The 22,436-nt window shown below is 40.9% G+C and overlaps 1 protein-coding gene across 2 annotated transcripts; it reads right to left on the bottom strand.

The window, feature by feature from the left end:
- Positions 1-1,112: 1,112 nt before the first annotated feature.
- On the bottom strand, positions 1,113-20,782 carry MDM2 (MDM2 proto-oncogene). Of its 2 annotated transcripts, none has more exons than XM_080935248.1 (12): positions 20,639-20,782; positions 20,056-20,128; positions 19,808-19,892; positions 16,130-16,204; positions 13,780-13,913; positions 12,994-13,043; positions 8,458-8,516; positions 8,109-8,205; positions 7,449-7,597; positions 5,481-5,636; positions 4,130-4,207; positions 1,113-2,831 (listed from the first exon to the last, which is right to left on the bottom strand). In XM_080935248.1, exons 3-12 carry the CDS (start codon positions 19,886-19,888, stop codon positions 2,259-2,261), a joined length of 1,452 nt encoding a protein of 483 aa, XP_080791374.1. In that variant the 5' UTR covers positions 19,889-19,892; positions 20,056-20,128; positions 20,639-20,782; the 3' UTR covers positions 1,113-2,258. The 2 variants fall into 2 exon arrangements, with proteins under 2 accessions (XP_080791374.1, XP_080791375.1); XM_080935249.1 differs by having other exon boundaries at positions 7,449-7,594.
- Positions 20,783-22,436: the final 1,654 nt, after the last annotated feature.

Raw genomic sequence — 22,436 nt, 5'->3', positions numbered from 1 at the left:
TTCTGTGAGACTATAAAGACCAACCAACAAGGCATGGAAACCAAGCATGATGGCACATACCTATACTTTTAGCACACGGGAAGGCAGTGAGATCAGAAATTGAAGGCCAGCCTCTGCTACATCTCAAGTTTGAAGTCAATGGGGTGTTATTCTAACCCTGTATAAAGCCCCAAGTAACAGGCTTGGGGAGTTGTAAACAAGTTATAAGACTCATCCAGCATAAAATAGATCTAAAAGCTTACTTTGGGAATTTGGAAGGTAAGAGACTATTTCTGATGACTTCATACTGTTCGTATTCTGAAGGCTGGGGGGGGGGGACACTGATTGAAACAAAAATAGTAATTAAAACTGCTCAGGCAGCAGTACTTACTTACTGGACCGTTTACAAAAGGAGCCACCAAAGAAATTGCGAGGTATCTGGGAGGGATTGGGAAAGGGTGGATGGATATGATCTGAATACACCATGGTCACATATGAAATTACCCAATAAAAGTATTGTTTTATAAACACCTGCTAAAGCTTTTCAGGGAGCTAGCTTTGAAAAAGCATGGAAGGCTGGTAACTGGTGTGGACAACGGGCTTAGATGAAAGCACAAGGACTCAGTTCGAATCCCAGCACCACGTAAGAAGCTGCAGACAGTATGTATGTCTTACGGCTGAGACAGGCAAGCAAATCCCTGGGACTTGTTGGTCAGCTAGGACAGTAGAGGACATGTCCCAAAAGTAAGGCAGACTGGAGAGACAGCTGTGTGCTGCTTTTGCAGAGGATAGGGTTAGGCTAACATGGACAGGATGTCACACAAATGATGGAACTCCCGTTGTAAGGGATCAAATGCCATCTTCTGGCCTCTTCAGGCACTTGCAGATAGTTCAAGGCACTGTATGCACACAATACATATACATGTGGACGAAATATTCATACACATTAAAATTTGAAAGGGCGGAGAGCAATGGATCAGTTCCCAGCACCCACATGGCAGCACCCACGTGTCCGTAACTCTTGTTCCAGGGTTTCTGTCACCCTCACAAACATACAGCCCTAACACCAATGAACATAAAATAAAAATGAATTCCGAAAAGACCACTGACAGAAAAATATGCAAATCTCTTGAAACAATTCAATAAACCATTTATTTGCAAATAAATAAAGTGTGTATACAACACCTAAACATTTAATAATACACAAGGATATAACCTCAGTATTATATTGTAAGTCAGAAATAAATCTCCACCCACTTCGGATGCTAAGGCTGAAGGGCTGCCTTCTACTTAAACGCTAAACCATGTGGGAGGAGTGTTCTTTGATGCTTAAGTCAACAGCAATACAAAACTATCAATTGGTTGCTCTAAACTTACAGTTCAGGTGTTTGTTTTCTATATTTAGACTTGACCCTTCGATCAAAGGAGATTCTTATTATGAATCAAGAGATTAATCTATCCATGTTCTGATTTAGCTTTTCTGAACTGACTGGTTTCTAAACCTAGATGACAGGCCTGAAACTTAGGCAGCCATCAGGAGCCATGGAGTTGAGCCAAGAAGGTGCTTCTAAGAGCCTCAGATTTTTCAACCTGGGACCAACTGCAGCACTTGTGCCACACCCCATATGACAAAGAGCTGGACAAGCTGGAAAACAAGTTGTGTTTTCACTTACCTTAAAAAACAATGTGTGTATACGTGCCCATTTGGAGATCAGAGAACAACTCTGTGAAACGGGCTCACTTTCTGGGGAGTCCGAGGATCAAATGTGTCGTTAGACAAACATAACCTGTACCTTTACCTGCCGCGTCTTCTCTGCAGCCCATGACTCACACATTTCAGAGAACTAAGGAGTTTCAGAATGTCAATAACTTAAATATACAATCCTTCACATAGTCTGTAACTCTTTACATGAAAGATACTAAATAAATTAAATGTTATTATTAACAAATCAAGTAATCCTGAGGAAGCTCCATTATCATCTGTAAGAGATGGAGATGGAGAGGACTCTTCACTGTGCAAAGTGTACTTCCAAAGGTCCTTCCCAGTGGAGACTATTTAAAACAGAAGGAAAATGAACAAAGACAATGCAAATTACATTAAAACACAAATATAATCAAATGAAATTTTCCTAAAGGAAGAAAACATTCACTATTCTTATTAAGGATAAATTACAAATGAATTTTATGTGGACAGTTTTCTTGTTTTAATGTATAAAAATAATACCCATGTTGTCTAATTTGGGATAGAGATATAAAATTCTATTTTTTGGGCAGGTCAGCTAGTTGAAGTAAGTAAGCACAATCATCTGGATTGGCTGTCTGCACACTGGGCAGGGCTTATTCCTCTTCTTTAGCTTCTTTGCACACGTGAAACATGACATGAGGTGTCCAGTTTTGCCATGAACGATGCAACCATTTTTAGGCCGCCCCTGGCAAATCACACACGGTTCAATGGCATTCACAGAGAAGCTAGATTCCATACTTTCTTCTTTGTCCTGTGTGTCTTCCTTCAAGTCCTTGCCACTTTCTTGGCTGCTATAAACAATGCTACTGGAAGTCGATGGCTGGGAGTAGTTGTCACTCTCCTGTGACAGGGGTGTCTGTGTGACTTTCTCCTCGCTGTCCTCAGCACAGGACTCCTTAGAATCATCCTCTGTTATTTTCTTGCCATCAGGAACATCTAAGCCCTCCTCTGCCTGAGCCGACTGTTCCAGTTTGGCTTTCTCAGACATTTCCACTTTATCTTTCCCTTTATCTTCTGGAAGCCAGTTCTCACGAAGGCTCCAGCATCTGTTGCAGTGTGAGGGAAGGGGAGGATTCATCTCATTGCATGAGGTGCATTTCCAATAGTCCTTCAGTAAAAAAGAGAGCAACTCTTCAATTAGTATTCATAGCAAGACTAATGACTTCAAAATGCCTAAGGTAAAAGCATATTATAGTTTAATTTTCAGCATTTCACATTTTACATAAACAGGCAAAGAACATGAGGACTACAGGTGAACTATATATCAGATATTAGCTAACAGAGTAGACTTTAGGTACTTTTCCCTACAGATATAAACACACAAAAAAGTGAACTATGTGAAATAAGGGATGTTAGTTTCGGGCTGAAAAGATGGCTCAGAGGTTCTAAGCACTGTCTGCTCTTCCCAGCAACCACATGGTGGCTCACAACCATCTGTAATGGGAATCAATGTCCTCTTCTGCTGTGTCTGAAGACAGTGACAGTGTACTCACATACATTAAATAATTCTTTAAAAAGAGAGAGAGAGAGAGAGAGAGAGAGAGAGAGAGAGAGAGAGAGAGAGAGAGAGAGAGAGAGGTTAGTTTCTTTACTGCAGGCCTGAGATCAATCCCTAGCACTGTAAAAAAAAGGAGGGGGGAACCTTAAAAAGTTATAACCCTCAAAATGTACTGTATACCCATCAAGTTTTATGTTTGAGGGCACAGATTAGCTCATCCACTTTGCTGAAGAAAACAGCACAGAATCTTTCCCTCTGTGTCTTTAGTCTGCACCCACTTCCTTCAAAAAGCTCAACCCTGGACACTGCAGACATTACACAATGAATCTAGATGAAACCTGCTCTTCCTAGAGAATCACTTCCAACATACCAGTTGCTAAGATTCTTTAAAACATGGCCTAAAAGCCCCAGTGCAACTAAATACCCTGTTTCCACCCATAAGAGAAGTTGCACACAATTCCTGTCAGCTACTGGAACAAAAATCTACTATTCTCCACAATCCAAAAATGTATGTTCCATCCTTGTCAGTGTTTTCCTGCACTCTAACTGCCCAGTGTCTCTTCCTTATCCCAACTTCTCTTTACACACCTAGAAAGGCCAACTCTTCCACATCCCTGCCTCATTACCAAACATATTCTATAGCCTTGCTTAAACTGAGGACACCTCCTAGTGTACCCTGAATAAGTATATCCAGTTTGCAGTGTGTTCAAGTTTAAATACCACCCCATAAAACCAAACAAATGTAGCAACAGATCCCACTACAACAAAGAGAGAAATGCTTTATTCAAGTCATAAGAGTTTAAAAAATTTTAACAGTATAAAACTATCTCACTTTAAAAATTAACCATATTTTCCTAATTCTGATTGTCAACATTGTTTTTATTTCTTTGAAGAATCTGTATACTTACAGCTAAGGAAATTTCAGGATCTCCCTCAAAAGAGTCTGCATCGCTTTCTCCTGCCTGATAGACCGTGACTCGATAGACCTAATAAGATAAATTCATTAGCATCAATCCACCCTTCAACCAAGAAGCCTGAATTCTTTATTTTTAAACTTTATTTTAAAAAACAAAGATAAAAGAAAAAAAAATTTAAACATTTTTGCATAAATGTATACAAATACAATTGTGTCAGTGCTTGGCTTTTTTTTTCTTTGAAGCCTGAATTCTTAATAAGTCTTAAACAAATAGCTTGAGCCATTAACTGTCCACAAGAAGTTCTGAAAGTTAAATGCAGTTCAAGTCAAGCAGAAATATCAGGACAGTAAAATCTTTCTTTACCATGGCAAGAGTTGTTATACTTAGAACCAAACAAAATACTCAAGAAAACATTTTAAAATTTAGAGTTACTAGCCAGAAAACTAGAAGTGTTAAAGGTATAATTACTCCCAAGAAAGATGCTCAGGTTCTATGTGACACTGTTTGCTACATGTTTTACACTTGTGAAAAACAAGTCATTACTGAGAAGGTAGGGGCAAAAGTAGTGGCTCACACCTTTGATCCCAGCACTCGGGAGGCAGAGGCAAGAGGATTCCTGTGAGTTCTAGGTCAGCCTGGTCTAGATAGCCAGTTCAGGGTCAGCCAGGGATACATGATGATACTCTGTCTCAAAAACAAACACATTCATACACACATACATAAATGGGAGGACAGAATGGAGAGTTTTGTGGGTGAACCATTATAAGAATGCTCATCATTAGCAGAGCAGTGTGATAGAGTACACCTTTAATCCCAGGACTTGAGGGAGAGGCAGGAAGATATTCCAGCCTGGTGTACAAAGCAAGTTCCAGGATAGCTAGGGCTACATAGAGAAACCAAGTCTCAAAAGAACAAAAAAACAAACAAAACAAAAACACCCAACCAACTAAAAAAAAGTTTAAAGACATTGTTCAAACTCTCCTAAGGTTTTTTACTTAGTAACATGAGACTGTAATAAACTGGCAAAGGGCTGAAAAGATGCCTCAGAGGTTAAAAGCATTGGATGTTCTTCCAAGAGTTCAATTCCCAACAACCACATGGTGGCTCACAACCATCTGTAATGAGATCTGGTGCCCTCTTCTACATGCAGGCAGAATGCTGTAGACTTAACAAATACATCTTTATAAATCAAGCAAGCAAGCGAGCAAAGAAACTATAAAATTTTACCTTGAGTCCACAAAGCAACATTCTATCTTGAATAAATGAAAAAGTAAGAATTTCAAGAGAATCTGAATTGATCACATCTTCATCTTACTAAAATCTAATGAACATGGAAACCTACCTCATCATCTTCATCTGACAGTTCATGCCCTCCGTCACTTAGGCTGTAGTCTTCTGAGTCAAGAGACTCAACTTCAAATTCTACACTAAATTGATCAGAAACTGAGTCCTGATCCAGGCAATCACCAGAATGTTCACTTACACCATCATCAAGATCCTATGGAGAAAGAATAGGTGAATGTAAATGCATTGCCTCTGGGCCTCTATTTCCTTCCCAGCCTCATAATATACACAGACTGGCCCTAGGTTAAGGTTCAAGGTTATTACATTAATATTGAATTTTCCCTGCTCAAAATTCTACTTCATGAAGGAAAAAAGTCAAAGTTCCTTAGCCTGAGGTCACACTCAGTATAACTGTATGACATTTTCAATTGTCCAGCTAAACATACCCTCCACCCTATTCAATACCCATGCTCCAGCCAGATCTTGTTTCCTAAATCAATCTGCACACTAACTTTTCCTCACTAAGATAATCTGAGTTTTTAAGTCCTGCTCATCCTTCTTTGGCTAAGATTCTCACAATACCATAAATAAAAGTTCTTCCCCATTTAATGACCTTTCCTACCTGTATGATTACATACACAACCATTAATTATACAAAGCACAACTGTGAGGTTTTTTTCTTCTATTAAACACAAGAAGGTGAGGCCTCCTCTACTCACACTATTAGTGTAGGTAAATGCTAATCAAGACACACACACACAAAGGTGGCATCTGGGTTTTCTGATATAGCCTTCGTTGACCTGGAACTTGATATGTACACCATATTGGCTATTAACTCAGAGAGCTCTGCTGTCCATGCTTTCTGAGTACTGAAATTAAAGATTCAACTTCAACGCAAGGCATAATGGTGTATGTCTTTACTCCTATAAGGCCTTGAGTTGGGGACATAGTTCACTGTCTAGTGCAACATTAAAAAAAATCATCCTTTAACATTTTTTTTCAGGGGCTAGAGAGATGGCTCAGTGATTAAGAGTACTGACTGCTCTTCCAGAGGTCCTGCGTTCAATTCCCAGCAACCACATGGTGGCTCACAACCATCTGTGATGAGATCTAATGTCCTCTTCTGGTGTATCTACATAGGTCTAGAAATGAGAGGCCTATTTACTAATTAGCTGTGTGTACTGTAGGTTTACTAACAGAGAGAAGGAACACCAGCACCGTCTTTACCAACTCAGGTAAACCTCCTAATGTTTCAAATGAGTCTCTAGCAAGCACATTCCTTTCATTCCAAAACTTGCGAGGCAGAGAGATAGGCAGGTCTCTGAGGTTCAATGTGAGTTTCCACAGAAAGCTCTAGGTCAGCCAGCATTATAGAATGAATCCCCATCTTTAAACACTCAAGGGTTAGGTTATAGTGGTAGGTACAATGCTTGCCTAGCACATGTAAACTGGATTTGATTCTTAGCAAAGAAGTCAATCAAACAAATAGTCAAAACAAACTTACTTTAGATTTGTTTCTATACAACTGAGCTGAATTTCCAGTTACCTTCTGTTACTCAAAAAGTGTCTAAATGTTCAGCTTACTTTATGCTACAACACACCTAAACTGACACTAGCACAGGGGTCCACAAAGATTCTCTAGTACAAGGGCTGACATCAGAAGCAGAGCTCCTCCACACTACCTCCTAACCCAGTACTGGATTTGAAATGAAAATTTACCAGTGTTCAGCCAACAATCTCACATTAAACACAGGCATTTTATTTATAGGCTTATTAGGACTGTAGGGACTAGATAGATTTATTTAAAGACTTGTTTTATTTAAAACCAGAATGCAGGACTTTAGATGGTTTGCTGCTCTTGAAGAGGAGCCAGGCTCCACTTCCTGATACCCACATAGTGGTTCGAGACCATCCCTAACTCCAGTTCCAAGGGATTCCACACCCTCTTCTGGGCTCCAAGAGCACTGCATGCATGTGGCATGCATTCTGGCAGGCAAGACTCTTACATATGAAAAGCCGGCACTACCTGATGTGAGGGGGTCTCTGTGGACACGCTGCTGCCACTTCTCTCACAGCACAGCTCCCTCAGCACACACAGGCCCAGGCTCTCATCAAAGGACAGGGATCTGTGGCGCTTCCTTTGTCGTTCACCTGGTAGCTCGTCTGTGGTCTCTTCTGTGGATTAAAGGAAAATGTAGCTAAAAATCACTGTACTGTGATTTAGAGACTGAAATATCTTCATCACCTATTTGTAACAAAATTCAAGTTCAATTACACTAGTCAGAAAAGTCAACCATTAATGTTTCAACAGTATTCACTGGATCTGTTCAACTCAGTACAAACTTGACTTAAAAGCTTGCAACCATCTTTGTGAACTTTACCTCCACAAGATAGGAAAGTTTAATCCATCTAGAACTATTACCTATCCAACAGTATACAATTTTCCTGTCAACATTAAGCTTTAAAAATAAGACTATGTAAGAAGGTTGGTCTGGTCTATATAGAGACCCTCTCTCCAAAAAAAGAAAAAGAAAAGACTTTTATTAGGAGTCTTGTGCAGGGCTCCCAACCTTCCGAAAACATCTGTTTTTTAGTTGTCTTAGGAGACCCCTGTGAAAGGGTCATTTGACCATACAGGGAAACATCAAGCAACTGTTTAGTATATTACATAAATATTCCTATGTACCTGTCTCACTAATTGCTCTCCTTCTAGATGAGGTAGATGGTCGAGAAACTAAATCAGAAGATGAAGGTTTCTCTTCTTGTGGCGCTTGCACGGGGTCCTAAATAAGTAAAATTTGCAAAGTCAACATAAAACATTGGCTATTCCAAATTCTGTTTTATATAACTCTCTGCTTTCAAGAACTATTTGTCATGAAGCTGGAGCAATGGCTCTGAGATTAAGAACATGTGCTGTTCTTGCCTGGATGAGTTTGGTTTCCACCATGTATACACATACTCACAGACAATACACACAGATAGAATATTTTAAAAAGAAGTGTGGTGTTAGAGTAAGAACTTTATTTAACTATTACCTTCAAGTCACTCCCACCTTCAGGCTGACATCTGCTCTCATTCAGCAATGTGCCAGAGTCTGAAGATTATAAGAAAAAGTAAAAACTGAATCAAACAAAGACAGCAAAACGTACAGCAGTCTAACACATGCCCTGTACAAAATTCAATCTTTCAACAAATATCAACCATTTGTGTCAAGTGTCATGTGTACGCTGGAGATATAAATTCAAGTGGAATTGTGAAGTAAAGTAAGTACCTTTTAAGACCTACTAGCAGAGGAAAGGAAAGTACTGTTTAGTAGACATGGGGAAAGGGCTCTGAAGAACTACCAGGGCTTCTGTAAGAACCTATGTTGAAGCTGGTATATGAAAGACACTCCAGACTGAAAAAGTATGTGAGAAAGCATATAGACACAAACAGTTCCTGTGGCACAATCTTAAAATTAATTCATTTGTACAGAAACAGTAAAATGCAGAATCGCTGTGCAGAGCCATGTATGCTCAGCCTAACAGCGTAAAATGTCATTCTTCTCGAGTTATTCAAGCAGTTAGATCTTGCCTGAGGCCACCTGGCAACCTCTCACCATTAAAGAGGTTTTAGTGCAAGAAATAAAGCTAATGCCTAGCTCACAGAACTATTCTCCCCAGGGAGAAATCTTAAAACTCCTCAATAAGAAGCAACAAATCACTCTGACAAAATAGAATTTAAAAAACAAAACCAAAAAAAAAAAAAAAAAAAAAAAAAACCCACAGAAACAACAACAAAAAACCCACTGGGCAGAGTAATTTACACCCATCATCTCCAGCAGGCTTAGATAGGAGGTACAAATTCCAGGCCAGCCTGGGCAACTCAGTGAGACTGTCCAATGAGAAAGGGAAGGGGTATAGTGATTCAGTGGAGGAGGCCTCAGTTAGCATGTGGGAGGTCCTCGACCCCAAGTCCACATGGGAAAACAAACAGCAGTACAGACGCAAGCAAACAATATTTGAAATACAAACAAAACAGTATTAAAGTAAGTGGTGGTTTGAATATGCCTGACCCAGGGAGTGGCACTATTAGGAGGTGTGGCCTTGTTGGAGTAGGTGTAGACTGGTTGGAGGAGATGAGGCTCCTTTGCTCAAGATCCACCAATGTGGAAGAAACCAGCCTCTCGCCTGCCTTCCAGTCCCAGTTTTGGATCAGGGTATAGAACTCTCAGTTCCCCCATCTCCATGTCTGCCTACACACTGTCATGCTTCCTGCCTTGAGGGTAACGGACGTACCCTCTAAAGTATAAGCCAGCCCCAGTGAAATATTTTTCTTTATAAGAGTTGCCTTGGTCATGGTGTCTCTTACAGCAATGCAACTTAAGACAATCAACTTAAGAAAAATTACGACCAGGTGTTTGTAAAGAAAAGTTAGTGTTTAAAAAAAAAAAAAAGAAAGAAAAAAAAAAGGAAGTGTTAAAGAGGATCCCAAGAGTCTAACTAGATGAAAAATGTGTGGTATCACTAACCAGGAGACTGTAGAAAGGTGATTAAGCTTGGGAAAATAATGAACTTAAATGAGTTATACAGATAGATGCAGCTTGTACTTAGTTTTATAGACCAAGCTCTCAAAGGATCCAAGTTCCAGAACTGGAATGAACAAAATTATTCAAAAATAATCAAATACCCTACACTATCACCCTAATGCATTTCCATCAACAGTACAGTCGTGGCTGAGCACTAACTATGCACCTTGAAAGAATGAGTTACCACAGTTAACTGTCTTGTATTCTAGCATTATACGAATTTTAACGGTGAATATGTAGATAGGCTGTATTATCTGGGAACTCTGTCTTAGGATGTACAATAGTTATAAAACAGATGTAATAAAAAATCATAGGTCTCAGTTGCCAAACTAATTACTTTGTTCTTTGTTAAGGGAAGATCCTGGTGCCTTTTACAACGCATTTGTTCATAACATCCTGAATGTGGAATGTAATAGTGGGATCACACGAGCAGTTGATTCAGTCTAGAAACCAAGCAAGCTTCTGAACACAGTAGTCATGTTTAAGGATAAACTATAAGGTTCATGGTGTTTCAGAGTTCACATCTACTAGTATTCAAATACAACTAGTAGCAGATATGGTGGTGTGTAAGCCTGGAAGGCACAGACAGGTGGATGAGTCTCTGGGAATTCAAGGTATGTCTGCTCTACACAGTGAGTTCTAGCCCAACCATAACTGCATAGTGAGAGGAACTCTTGAGGCTGGAGAGATGGCTCAGCAGTTAAGAGCACTGACTGCTCTTCCAAAGGTCCTGAGTTCAAATCCCAGCAACCACATGGTAGCTCAAGATCTGATGCCCTCTTCTGGTGTATCTGAAGACAGCTACATGGTACTTATATAATAAATATTTTTTTTAAAAAGAGAAACTTTCTTTAAAAAAAAAAGTATTAAAGCACTATCCGTGTGTGTACACTTACAGAATGAAAATCAAGTACCTTTACTAGATTCTTTAAAAGGTTGAATCCCAAAAATAATAACGAATTACATCAGTTATGTATGTAGGTCAATGTCAGAGTGCTTGTGAACCACATGAGAACCTGTGCTCAATTCACTAAAAAAGAACTTCCAAGTAGAGAGCTAAAATGATATTTACCTAAAAATGCTAAGTGTCCACTCAAGAAACACAAGAATAGAAAGGGGGGCACATAAAGAGAAGAGATGAAACCCCATTCTTTCAAGGTCCTACTAGCTAATTATATTACTTCTCAAAACATCTCAATGCATTGTGAGGTTTGATCCTGCATTTACCAAGCAGCTTTTAACATTATCTGTTCTTCACAAAAAATCCTGATAACCTGAGGTTTCTATAGAGATAACAGTACATTTAATTTTGTATTATTTTAACCTTTCATAATAGTTTTAGCTCACATACATTTCCTACTCAAGTTTATCGTCCTAATACAATTATGCATAAAGTAACTTTCAAAAGAACCACTTGGCCTGGCAAGTAAACGCCTGATAACCTAAGTTTACTCCAGAGTCTGCGCTCCAGGACTGACCCCACAAAAGAAGGAGAACAGATTCCCTCAAGCTGTCATTTGACTTCCCAGTGCACAACATGGCGTAAGAATGCTCATAAACACAGATAAATGTGACTTTTATTTTTAAGGAGAACATGGGCGGAGAGATGGCTCAGCGGTTAAGCACGCACTGCTCTTACAGCAGATCTCAGTCCAGTTCCCAGCCATTGCTCTCGAGAACCTGACACTTCTGACCTCTGTGGACACGGACACTCATGTGCACATGCACACATAAAGGGACGCACACATAATAAAACTCTCTTGAGACAGGGTCTCATTAGGTAAACTTGACTGAACAAGTCCATCTGCCTCTGCCTCCCAACTGCTGAGATTAAACGTATGTATAAGCACACTAGGCCCTGTAATTAAATTATTATTTCCAGAAGGCCTGGAGAGATGATTCTAGTGCATAAGAGCACAGGATGTTCTTCCAGAGGTGGCAGCTCACTCACAATAGTCTAACTCCAGTCCTAGGAGACTCAAAGCCCTTCTTCTGACCTTGCTGTGCACATACATGCATACAGGCAGGCAGGTAGGAAAAACACCCATACAAATAAAATGAATTTTTTTTAAATCTTTTAAACAGATAATGAGATGAATCCAAGGCTTCTGGGGCAGTTAGTAGTACAGTACTGTCTAAAAGCAAGGGTGAGTCTGAGTTTAGCTTCCGGTAGTGCTGAATAAATGGACAAATGCCAGCAACTTAGGGAGGGAGCAAGAAGACTGGTTTCCAAATGAGCCTGCATAATTTACAGGGACCCAGTCTCAAAATCAAAACAATGTTGAGGCTGGAAACATAGCTCGACAGTTATGAGCCCTGGCTACTCCCCTTTAATTCCTGGTACCCACACAGCATTCATAACTGTCTGTTACGAGTTCTAGGACACCTGATGGTGGCCTCTTCTGTCCTCCAAAGGCAATGCACACAGATGGTACACAGACATACATGCAGGCAAAACACTAATACAGTCCAAAAAAAAAAAAAAAAAAAAAAAAAAAGATGGGCACTCAAAGAGCTAATTAAAAAAATAACAGAGAGCCAGAAACAAACACAAATTGAAAGCAGCACATATTAACAACGTGTCTGTAATATTTTGCCTTTTTATTTTACAGTGCTTAGAACTAAAGCCAGAACTACATACATGCTAGGAAAGCACTCTACTACTAAGTACACATCCAAGTCTTTAAATATTAGTAGGGGACTGGCAAGATGGTTCAGAAGGTAAAAGTGCTGCCATGCAAGCCTAAAGATCTGCGCTGGATACCAGCACCCATGTAAAAGGTAGAACCAACTCCACAAAGCTGATTTCTGACTTCCAAATGTACCATGGTATCTGTGTTCCATCCTACACAGACACAAAAAGCTACTCAAAGTTTTATTTTTAATGTTCAAGGATCCTTAGCTCCATAGTAAGTTTGAGGTTAGATTAGGATACATAAGACCTTGTATCAAAAAGAACTGTTTTTAAGTTATAGTATGTTTATAATATTCAAAATTAACTTACCTTGCTGACTTACAACCACTAAGTTTCTGTAGATCATTGCATATATTTTCCTTGTAAGGAAAAAAAAATTGTAAGTAGAGAACCTACAGCTGAGGGATGTTAGATCCATTTAGACACCCACACAACTAATGACAGGGCTTGTCTCAAAATAGGTCAAGCCTGGTGACCTGAGTTCGATCCCCAGTACCCATGTGGTGGAAGGAGAGGGCTGACTCCTAAACTCAGTCTTCTGACCTCCACACTCACAGTGACATGTGCACATGCACACACACAATTAAAAATAAAGCACACACACACACACACACACACATACACACACAAAGTCCCCAACAACAAAAAGGTTAAGATTCCAGAGTTCGGGTCCCATGCAATATACTACAATCACTCCCCAACTCAAAAAAACAAAAAAACAAAAAAACAAAAAAACTCAGGGCCAATACTGTTAATAGCAGTAGGGCCCCCAAATATGAATCCAAATTTTATCATTTTGTATACATGGCCAGTTTATCTCTGACAGAAGTGAGACCCAATGATTGCCAAGCTGGTGCTTTTCTTTTTAAGATATTTTAAAAATATATATATGCATTAATGTTTTCCTGCATGTATGTCTGTGTGAGGGTACCAGATCCTCTGGAACTGGTATTGCCAACAATTGTGAGCTGCCATGTGGGTGCTGGGAATTGAATCTGGGTCCTCTGGGCAGCCACTGCTCTAACCACTGAGCATCTCTCCAGCCCCATGCACAGCTGCCGTTTGTTTTTATAAACGACCGCGAAGAAGGCTCACCTGTGCTCCTTCACAGAGAAACTTGGGACTCCAAACACATCTCCTAGAAGATCATTTGAGCAATACACAATATGCTGCTGCTTCTCATCATATAACCTCTTAGTCATAATATACTGGCCAATATAAAATATAATCTGGAATAGAAAAATGGTTTCTAAGTATTAAAGAAAGTACGCATCAATCTCATACACATTTAGCAATACCACACTTATCTGAACAGATTACACTAAAAACCCCATCTACAACCACATACAAGACCAAACATTGTGTATTGTAGATGCTTTTTTAAAACATTTTCAAGGTGATGAAAATAGAAGTAACTGCTCTTCCACATTAAAAATACTGTTTTTCTTTTTTTTCTTTAAGTTTTAATTCTTCCCAGAAACCTAGATACTAACATACAAGGGGAAAAAAAGGTAAAATTAAGTAAAAAAAAAAAAAAAAAAAAAAAAAAAAAAGAATCAAGTAAAATAAAATACAGCAATGAATTAGAACAGTGACATGTCTCTGAGGTCGTCTACACCCAATAGTCAATGGCTGAACCAACAATAAGTTAAATTGTATTCCATTTGCTCCATCACATCACTTAAGCAACATATTCTGTTATTCCAAAACACGCCCATTAACAACATACATCTATATGGCATTTTACAGTGCACAGTGCGGTTTTGTCAATACAGTCTCATCATGCTGACACCCACAGAATTATTACTACTGTATGAAAATAAGGTCACAAGTAGACACCCAGTACCATGGGGGGGTTGGGGGGACATAAAAAAAGACGAGAAACTAACCCAGGACCTGACACCTATCCCAGTGTACCATGTACCACACTGGTTCACTACTTTCAAGTGTCCTAGAATAAAGATCTTGTAACTGAAAACTGGTATCAGACACCACAAACAATCTGTAAGTCCAGCCTTCATTGGACTGTGGATCTAAAAATGTTCCTGGCATCTATCCTGAATGTAGGAATGTCTTTCCTTATGGAAATTCCTTACATAATACAGCATAACAACTACACATTATGTATTACAGATAGCCTACAGATGAAGTGTAAGAGATGATGTACAAACAAAAACAGGTTCATGTTTTAAGTAAGAGACTTGGCAGTGTCCTAATACCAATGCCCTGCAGAGGGCAAAGGAAGACTGCTGAGCCACTGCACAGCCTTAGCATAAGCACTCAATCTTTCTAATGGCTTTCATCTACTTTCTCACATATGTCTATGCTAAATCCTACTTGTTTAATGTTTATAAAGGTAAATCAAAAGTTAACCCTAAAAACATCACTTAACATTTAAAGAGACTTTAGCTAAGCAGGAGCCAATCAATCTTAACGGAAATTCTTACATATCTGTGGATCACAAACTGTTGACACTGGGACAGGAACCTGGGTTCCTCCTAGAAACTATCTTTTGAGACATTTTGAAAAGTGTAGCTGAGAAGCCACTAGCCTGTCACAAGAACTTCAGTGTTTTAAGTAAACAAGTCTTAACCTAAGTGAGAGAGATAAACACTTGTATCTCAGCCACAGGAAAAGTCTGTCTACAACTGCCCAATCTCTAACTGAAAACCATACTTTACTAAGAAAGTTAAGGTAGAGAACACAACTGGTTGTGTCCATGGATCAGCCCACCTGAGCATTCCAGCACAATTGTACAAGTTCCAACCTGGGATCCAGGAATGCCCAAGAAGTCCTTGGATAAAATTGAGGGAATCCAATAACTTGGATGGGGGAAATAGTATCTTCATTTCACTAAACCTAAACTGATTGGTTTTCTCCTCAATTATGAATATAGGCGACAAACTATAACATTTGTAGTGCTGTCTGATTTTGTCACCATTAAATATCAAAATGCCTTTCTATTATACTGTGTCTAAAACAAACACATCAATATAATTCTTTTATTCCTGAAACTTTTACCAGTCTGACAAATAAGTTTACAATACCAAAACACTAAGAACTCTATCTGGGTTTCTAGTTAAAAAATAAAACAAAATGCGAGGTGTGGTGGCACATCTCTTTAATCCCAATACCCAGGAAGCAGAGGCAGATGGGTCTCTCTTGAGTTTGAAACCAGCTGGTCTACGTAGTTTCAGGACAGCCATGAAGACCTTGTCTCAAAACAAGAAAGAAAGGAAGAAAGGGAGGGACAGAGGGACTGAGAGAGGGAGGAATCATGTAAATTAGGATTTTAGCTTCAAAATATAGTTCAAATGATCACAAAATGTAATGTCCTTGCTTATTACAAAATATGACCAATCTCATTCACAAACTTGAGAAAGCCACCAGGGATGCCTGCATGTAAGCACTGAGACATCAGCTCTCCACCCTCAGTTCTGCTCACCTCTTTCATAGTGTAAATATCTTTTTGTGCTCCAACGGACTTTAACAACTTCAAAAGCAACGGTTTTGGTCTAACCTGTAAAAGAAAGCTGATGTTACACCCATGAATGAACTCTACAGCACTAGCCTCTCAAGTATGTCCAGAAAGAAGCCCAAATACAGACAGCAAATGCCGCGTGTTTAACAATGTTACCAAGCTGGGGTTCTACTCAGTACAAGTGCATATCACCAAGAGTAAGGACAGGAATGTTCTGGGAAAAGCTATTATGAAATTATCATGAAGTCATCAAATCCTTGATGTCACATCAAATAATCAATTTGTTGTGACCAGAACAGTATCAAGAGACTGGAGAGATTAAAAGCACTTGCTGCTTTTGAACATGACCCAAGTCTAGATTCCAATGGCCACCGGAAGGCAGCTCACGACCGCCTGAAACCAGTTCATTCTGGGTGATCCACATCCACTGTGGCCTCTGCAAGAACTACACGCACCGGGTGAGCACTGTTTTCCTCCTCCAGCTCTATCACCTGCTCACTGCCACACCATCTACTTGAGATCCAGTTTGCTTACTGTACTGTATAAACCTGTGAGCCTACTGACAGGGAACTTACAGAATACAGGAGAGAAGAATATATCTTAGGAAAAAACCTATCACCAATCTATCATATGCCATGTTCCTCACTGCTAGAGAATGAACCCAGGTCACAAAGGTAATGAGTAATTCAAAGAATATAATCATGGTCCTCAACTACAACTCACTCTTTGTATGTAATTTATGCCTCCAACACCATTTATAACCACTTATCACTTACAATACACTTATAAACAGATGTGCGTGCGCGCACACACACACACACAATTCATGATATATGATCTTAAAAGAGCATGCCAGTGAGATCAGAACAGCCAGAAGGTGCTTTTTTTCCATGTCTAACCAACTTAAAAGCAAAGTACTACATGAACTATAGGAGTAAATATGTAACAATAAACTTTATTTATGAAAACAGGTAGCTAGCTACAATTTGTCTGACTCTAATCTAGCTTTCCCAGTAGTGAAATAGTAGTTGATGGGACTGAAGCTAAGAGGTTAAGAGAGCACTTGCTGCTCTTATAGAGACCCTGAATTTAGGTCTCAGAACCCATGATAGACCAAAACCACCTGTAACTCTGGTTCTGACACCCTCTTCAGGGTTCTGTAGGCACCAGACATCCACATGTTATACATAGACATGTGCAGGCAAAGCATTCATATATATATACATATAATGAATCCTTAAAAAAATAAAAAATTGGACAACTGTCACCTAACTAGCAAGCTGTCACTCACAAGGCCACTAGCGAGCCCAGCCTGGGTCCTCTGTGAAAACAGCAAATGCACTTAACCGCTAAGCCCTCTCTAGCCCCACTTCTTTCATCTTTCTTTCTCTTCTTTCTCTCCCTCTGTCTCTTTTTCTCTTTCTTCTCTTTCTCTCTCTTTCTTTCTTTCTTAAAGACTACTTTGTAGTACAATTTTAAAATGCAATTTTAAAAGTTATTTGTTCCTGATGAGCACACAAACTGGCTATCCAATACCAAATGGTCAACCCTGAAAACATACATACAAATGACATTATTCAGACTGAGCAGGTTGTATCTGGGAATGTAACATGTAGTAGGGATGTAACAATTAATTTTAAAAAGTCATGAATTTGAAAGAAAGAAAGGGGCATATTGGAGAATTTGAAGGAAGGAAAAAGGAGAAATGGTAAATGATATGTATAATCTCAAAAATAAAGAAAAAAGTTTTAAAGACTTTGTTATTTCGGTATTTTGTGTATGAGTGCTCCGTCTGCATGTACATCTGCACACCAGAAGAGGGCATCAGATAGCTGACAGCTGTAATGGAACTCAGGACCTCTAGAACTCTGCTCTTAACTGCGGAGCCATCTCTCCAGCCCTATAATAGATTTTAAAATCACCTCTTTATCTTGTAAGCTTTGATAAGAAACTAGCTTTCTATTGTGGACTTTTGATTTGACCTGATTTAATATGCGAAGTTTAGAACTTGTTGGGCAGCACGGAAGCTAAGACGGACACACTAAGGAGAAGACTAGCATGACTTCTGTGTAAATGACAGCAAACTAAAGCCGTTTTCAAACCTTCCAAGACTGAGTTACTCAATCTGGAAATAAGGGTAATAATACCTTTGTTTTAGTTTCTATTTCTCTTTTAAAACTGATTTCTGTAGGCTGCAGAGATGGCTCAGTGGTTAAGAGCACTGACTGCTCTTCCAGGTCCCGAGTTCAATTCCCAGCAACCACATGGTGGGTCACAACCATCTGTAATGGGATCCTATGCCCCCTGGTGGTGTGTCTAAAGACAGCTACAGTGTACTCATATAAAAAAAAAAAAAAAAAAAAAAAAAACACTACTATAGAAAGACAACACTGTAACCTCACACTTAACAAAGATAGTTCTGAGTAAAGATCTGAATGGAAAAGATTTTTAAAATGCTATTGTAATAATACTTTAAATATGTGCATAATCTTGAAATGGAAGAATTCCTACAAAGCATTGTAAGAAAACTTAAAAATTATCACAATAAATTTGATTCTTTAAAGAAATTCTCAATGGGGAAGACATCAGGTTACAGTACTTGTAAAAAAAAAACTTTTCTTAGGTTTACTTGAAAGAGAATTATGCAAGCTACTAAAAATATGCAAAAGACTGGGGGGAGGGAAAGAGGGGAAAGGAAGAGGGAGGCTAAAGAGACAGACACTGGGAAATGCAGGGTAAACAGGCTCTGCTTAAGTGGAGACCTGGGACAGGGACACTGAGACAAACAGTACAGTCCACCTTTCTCCAGAGCAGTAATGGTAAGAACTCAGTTCTAGGACATATTTTATACAGAACTAGGAGTCTGAAGATTTCTAACAAAGAAATGCTACACGTTTAAAGAAATTGAAAACTAGTTAACTTGCAAACATGTATTCTTCACAAATATGTACGAATTTACATCAAAAAGAAAAGAAAGCTGGTGCTAGTCAGTGCTGGCAGGAGTTGAGACTTCATAACCTTTGCTGAGCAGAGTTAGCAGTTTGCAATCAAATGTGTTTACTCAGACTTAGGATCTACTTCCCTATCTTCCTTACAGAGTAATCACACCCTCAGTTTACTAAAAAACTTGAGCAACTTTTACATCGATAGTGGTCAGGAGACTAAGAATGTAGCTCAGCTCCGTGGTACAGTGCTTGCATACACATCCCCCAAGGGCTGGGGTTCAATCACATTATCAAATCCTATGCAGCTATTAAAAGTAATTTTGTAGTTTACTGACAAGCTGTAGAACACCTTTATATGCTAACATAGAGAACTTAAGAGATACAGAGCAAAGACTGGAACTTTATATATTTTATGCATATTTTCAGATTATCATGTACAAAGTTAAAACAGTGGTAGAACATCATGTCATAAACAGCAGCATCCACACAATGTGAACTTCTTTCTAAAGCCTTCATCTGTAAAGGCTATGGAAACACAGATCTTATTGACCACTCTCTAATGCAGAGACAACCGAGAAAGTTAAAAGTTTTTAGGTAAATACCTAAAGGACTGTACTACAATTCAGGATTAAATTTTGTTTCCTCGATTACCTGGTAAAACAAGCTACTTTGACACACTCAAGACAGAAATACCAACCAGAGTCTCCTGTTCCGAAGCTGGAATCTGTGAGGTGCTTGCAGCACCCTCGGCAGACACAGACATGTTGGTATTGCACATTGGCCTGCAAGTAGGAAAAAGAAAAAGAAAACAACATACACGATAAAAACTTGAAATAGCAAAATATCTGCGAAAGAGACAAATAAATGCATTTACGAAAGAGACAGAAGACGTCTTTCAACAGTGGCTTCCAAAGGCAAAACGACACTTGGCGAGCTGTCCCTTACCTGGAGGCACGCAGGAGAAGCGCGGTGGTCGGAGAGGTCCCCGGGGTGTCGGTCTCCGCTCGCCAGCAGACCTCTGCGGAAACGGGCAGGGTTTAAATAGCCCCAGCTGGAGACATGTCAGGACTTAGCTCCTCCAACAGCCGACGCCGAACGTGTCCCAACTTGACCAGCCCCACAGGAAAAGCTGAGTCAACTCGGCGCAGCCCAGTCCCACCCGTCCCGGAAGCCGCGTCCCCGCACCAGGCACCTGTTACCTCCCCGACCCCTGCAGCGAGCTCTGCGCGACCCCGGAGCCGCCCCCGGGCGCGGAGCCTGCCGGGAGACCCCGGCTCTTCTCCCCTCCCCTCCCTCCAAGCCCCCGTCACCCTCTCCCGCGCGTGCGTACTGTTAACCTAGACATTTCTCCCCCCACACACCCGGCGGGACAAGGACATCAGGGCCCAGCGCCACCAAACGGTCGCCCAGCCTCATGCCCCGCCATCCCGCGAGCCAGCCCCGGCTGCGAGTGGGCCCCGGAGGACGCGGGAATGATCGGGACTCTCCTCCGCCCAGCCCGGTACGAAGCGTCGCTCCCGGCGGGTACCTGCTACTCCCCGAGCGGCCTCCGACCCTTCATGGGGAGCGGGGAGGCCCGGCGGCCGGCGCCTGAGCGACCATTTCGCTCGAGAGCTCGAGAGAAGCGGCGGCTCTTGACGGAGAACACGGCCGCTCCTAGGCTACCCCGGCTTCCGAGGCCCCGTTAACAAAGCAGAATCCCGTGACGGGCGCCCCCTACCGCCCGCGGACAGAGCGCCGGAAGCCACGGGCCATCCGGGCATCGGAGCGCGCGCACGCCGGCCGCCGCCTCCTGGACCAATACAGACGGGGCGGGGGCGGGACCTGGGCGGGGCTCAGCGACCGCGCGGTGCGTGGGGAGCTGGAGGTAGGGAGGGGTCGCGGTGTGGCTCTTACGCTGATGTGTTTACCACTCAAACCGCAATGGTACCTAGGCAAATTCGTATCCGACTGTCGCTGCTACCAAACGGAAGCAAGAATAACAGCTGGGTAGTATTTTTAAATCCATCCCACCAGCAGCTGAAGTTGTATCCAAATGAGTTATTTTTAGACTTTAAAAATAGGCAAGGTGGGGGTACGGGGTGGGGGAGCCCGCCCCCTTAAAGGAAAGGAGGAGAGGGAGGAAGGATTGTGGGAGGGGGTGAGCAGGAGGGGGACTGAGCGGAATGTAAAGTGAATTTTTAAAAAAAAGTAATAATAATAAATAAAAATAAGACCGAGGAGATGGCCCGGTGGCAAATCTGCACCTTTTTAGGTTTTCAGTCACCCACGCCACACAAACCCTGTCATTCCAGGGGATCTAACACACTCTTCTGGTCTCCGTGGGCAGCTGCACTCGATGTGTACAGACATACACATAATTAAAATTTAAATTAAAAATGTTTAAAGACTATAGACTGAAAAGGATCCATGATACCCTGAACACATACCATGTAAACGCAGAAGACCAGCATGCTGGGGTCCCCCATTACCAAGATAGACACCCAAGTGAGTTTGCAGGCCTGATTTAAAGCACATTAGGGAATTCTGGGGTAGGTGACCTCTAGGTTAATCTGTTGGGTCCATCTCAACGGACATTCCATTCCTGGGGGAGGGGGCTGGAAACTTGTTGGGGAGGTTTGGAAACAGCTGCTGACCCATTGTCCTTGCCTCAGGTAGCTTCTTAGGCCTGGACTTGCCTGGAATTGCCCAATTATTGGAAACAGATTTAGGCCTACTCTCCTTAACTGCCAATTTGAAGCTTGTCCTGAAATCAGCCTAGCCTTCTCAATGCATACGTTCCTGTGTTCACAAACTTTCTAATTGGTGGTTACCGTGAGGGCCCAAGATAGCATTCTAAGTTACAGGAACAGGGCCTTGAACCTGCTGCTTTTGATGGTGTGGATGCAGGTAAAAGGAAGAAACTCATGACGAGGCCAGATGTAATGGTGCACATCTGTAATCTCAGGTACCGAGCAGCAGCTGACTGGGTCCACCCTTTAAGATACATCCAAGAATGGAGGGTGTGTGGCACTCCCAAAACAAAAGCCCCTATCTTAAAAGACTTAAAACCAGGGGTGGTGGCACATTTGTACAGTCAAAGATAATCAGGAAGCTGAGGCAGGAGGAGAGCTTGAGATGAGCAATTTAAAGCTAATTTGGGTAACCTACCTAAAGAAGAAAAGAAAGACACTTTTGTTCTTTGGAGCTTGTGACTTATTACTGATAGCCTTCATTTCCCTCACCTTTTTCCTCTTAGGAATGGAGTGAATATTCATTTTAAATGTAATAACCTTGGACCAGGCATGCTGGCACAGGCTTTAGCCCCAGCAGTAGAGACGAAGAGA

This window comes from Micromys minutus (assembly GCF_963924665.1).
Source record: "Micromys minutus genome assembly, chromosome: 22".
Lineage (NCBI taxonomy): Eukaryota > Metazoa > Chordata > Mammalia > Rodentia > Muridae > Micromys > Micromys minutus.
Note: the sequence above shows the minus strand (reverse complement) of the source record. Positions and strands in the feature narration are given on the sequence as shown.

Bases quoted from the DNA above. Each gene is read 5' to 3' on its own strand.
- MDM2 (XM_080935248.1), bottom strand. From the start codon at position 19,888: ATGTGCAATACCAACATGTCTGTGTCTGCCGAGGGTGCTGCAAGCACC. The intron at 8,517-12,993 runs GTAAGTTAATTT...TATAATCTTCAG, and splicing joins AGTGGTTGTAAGTCAGCAAG to ACTCTGGCACATTGCTGAAT. The intron at 5,637-7,448 runs GTAGTGCCGGCT...CTTTCTCCATAG, and splicing joins CAGAGACCCCCTCACATCAG to GATCTTGATGATGGTGTAAG.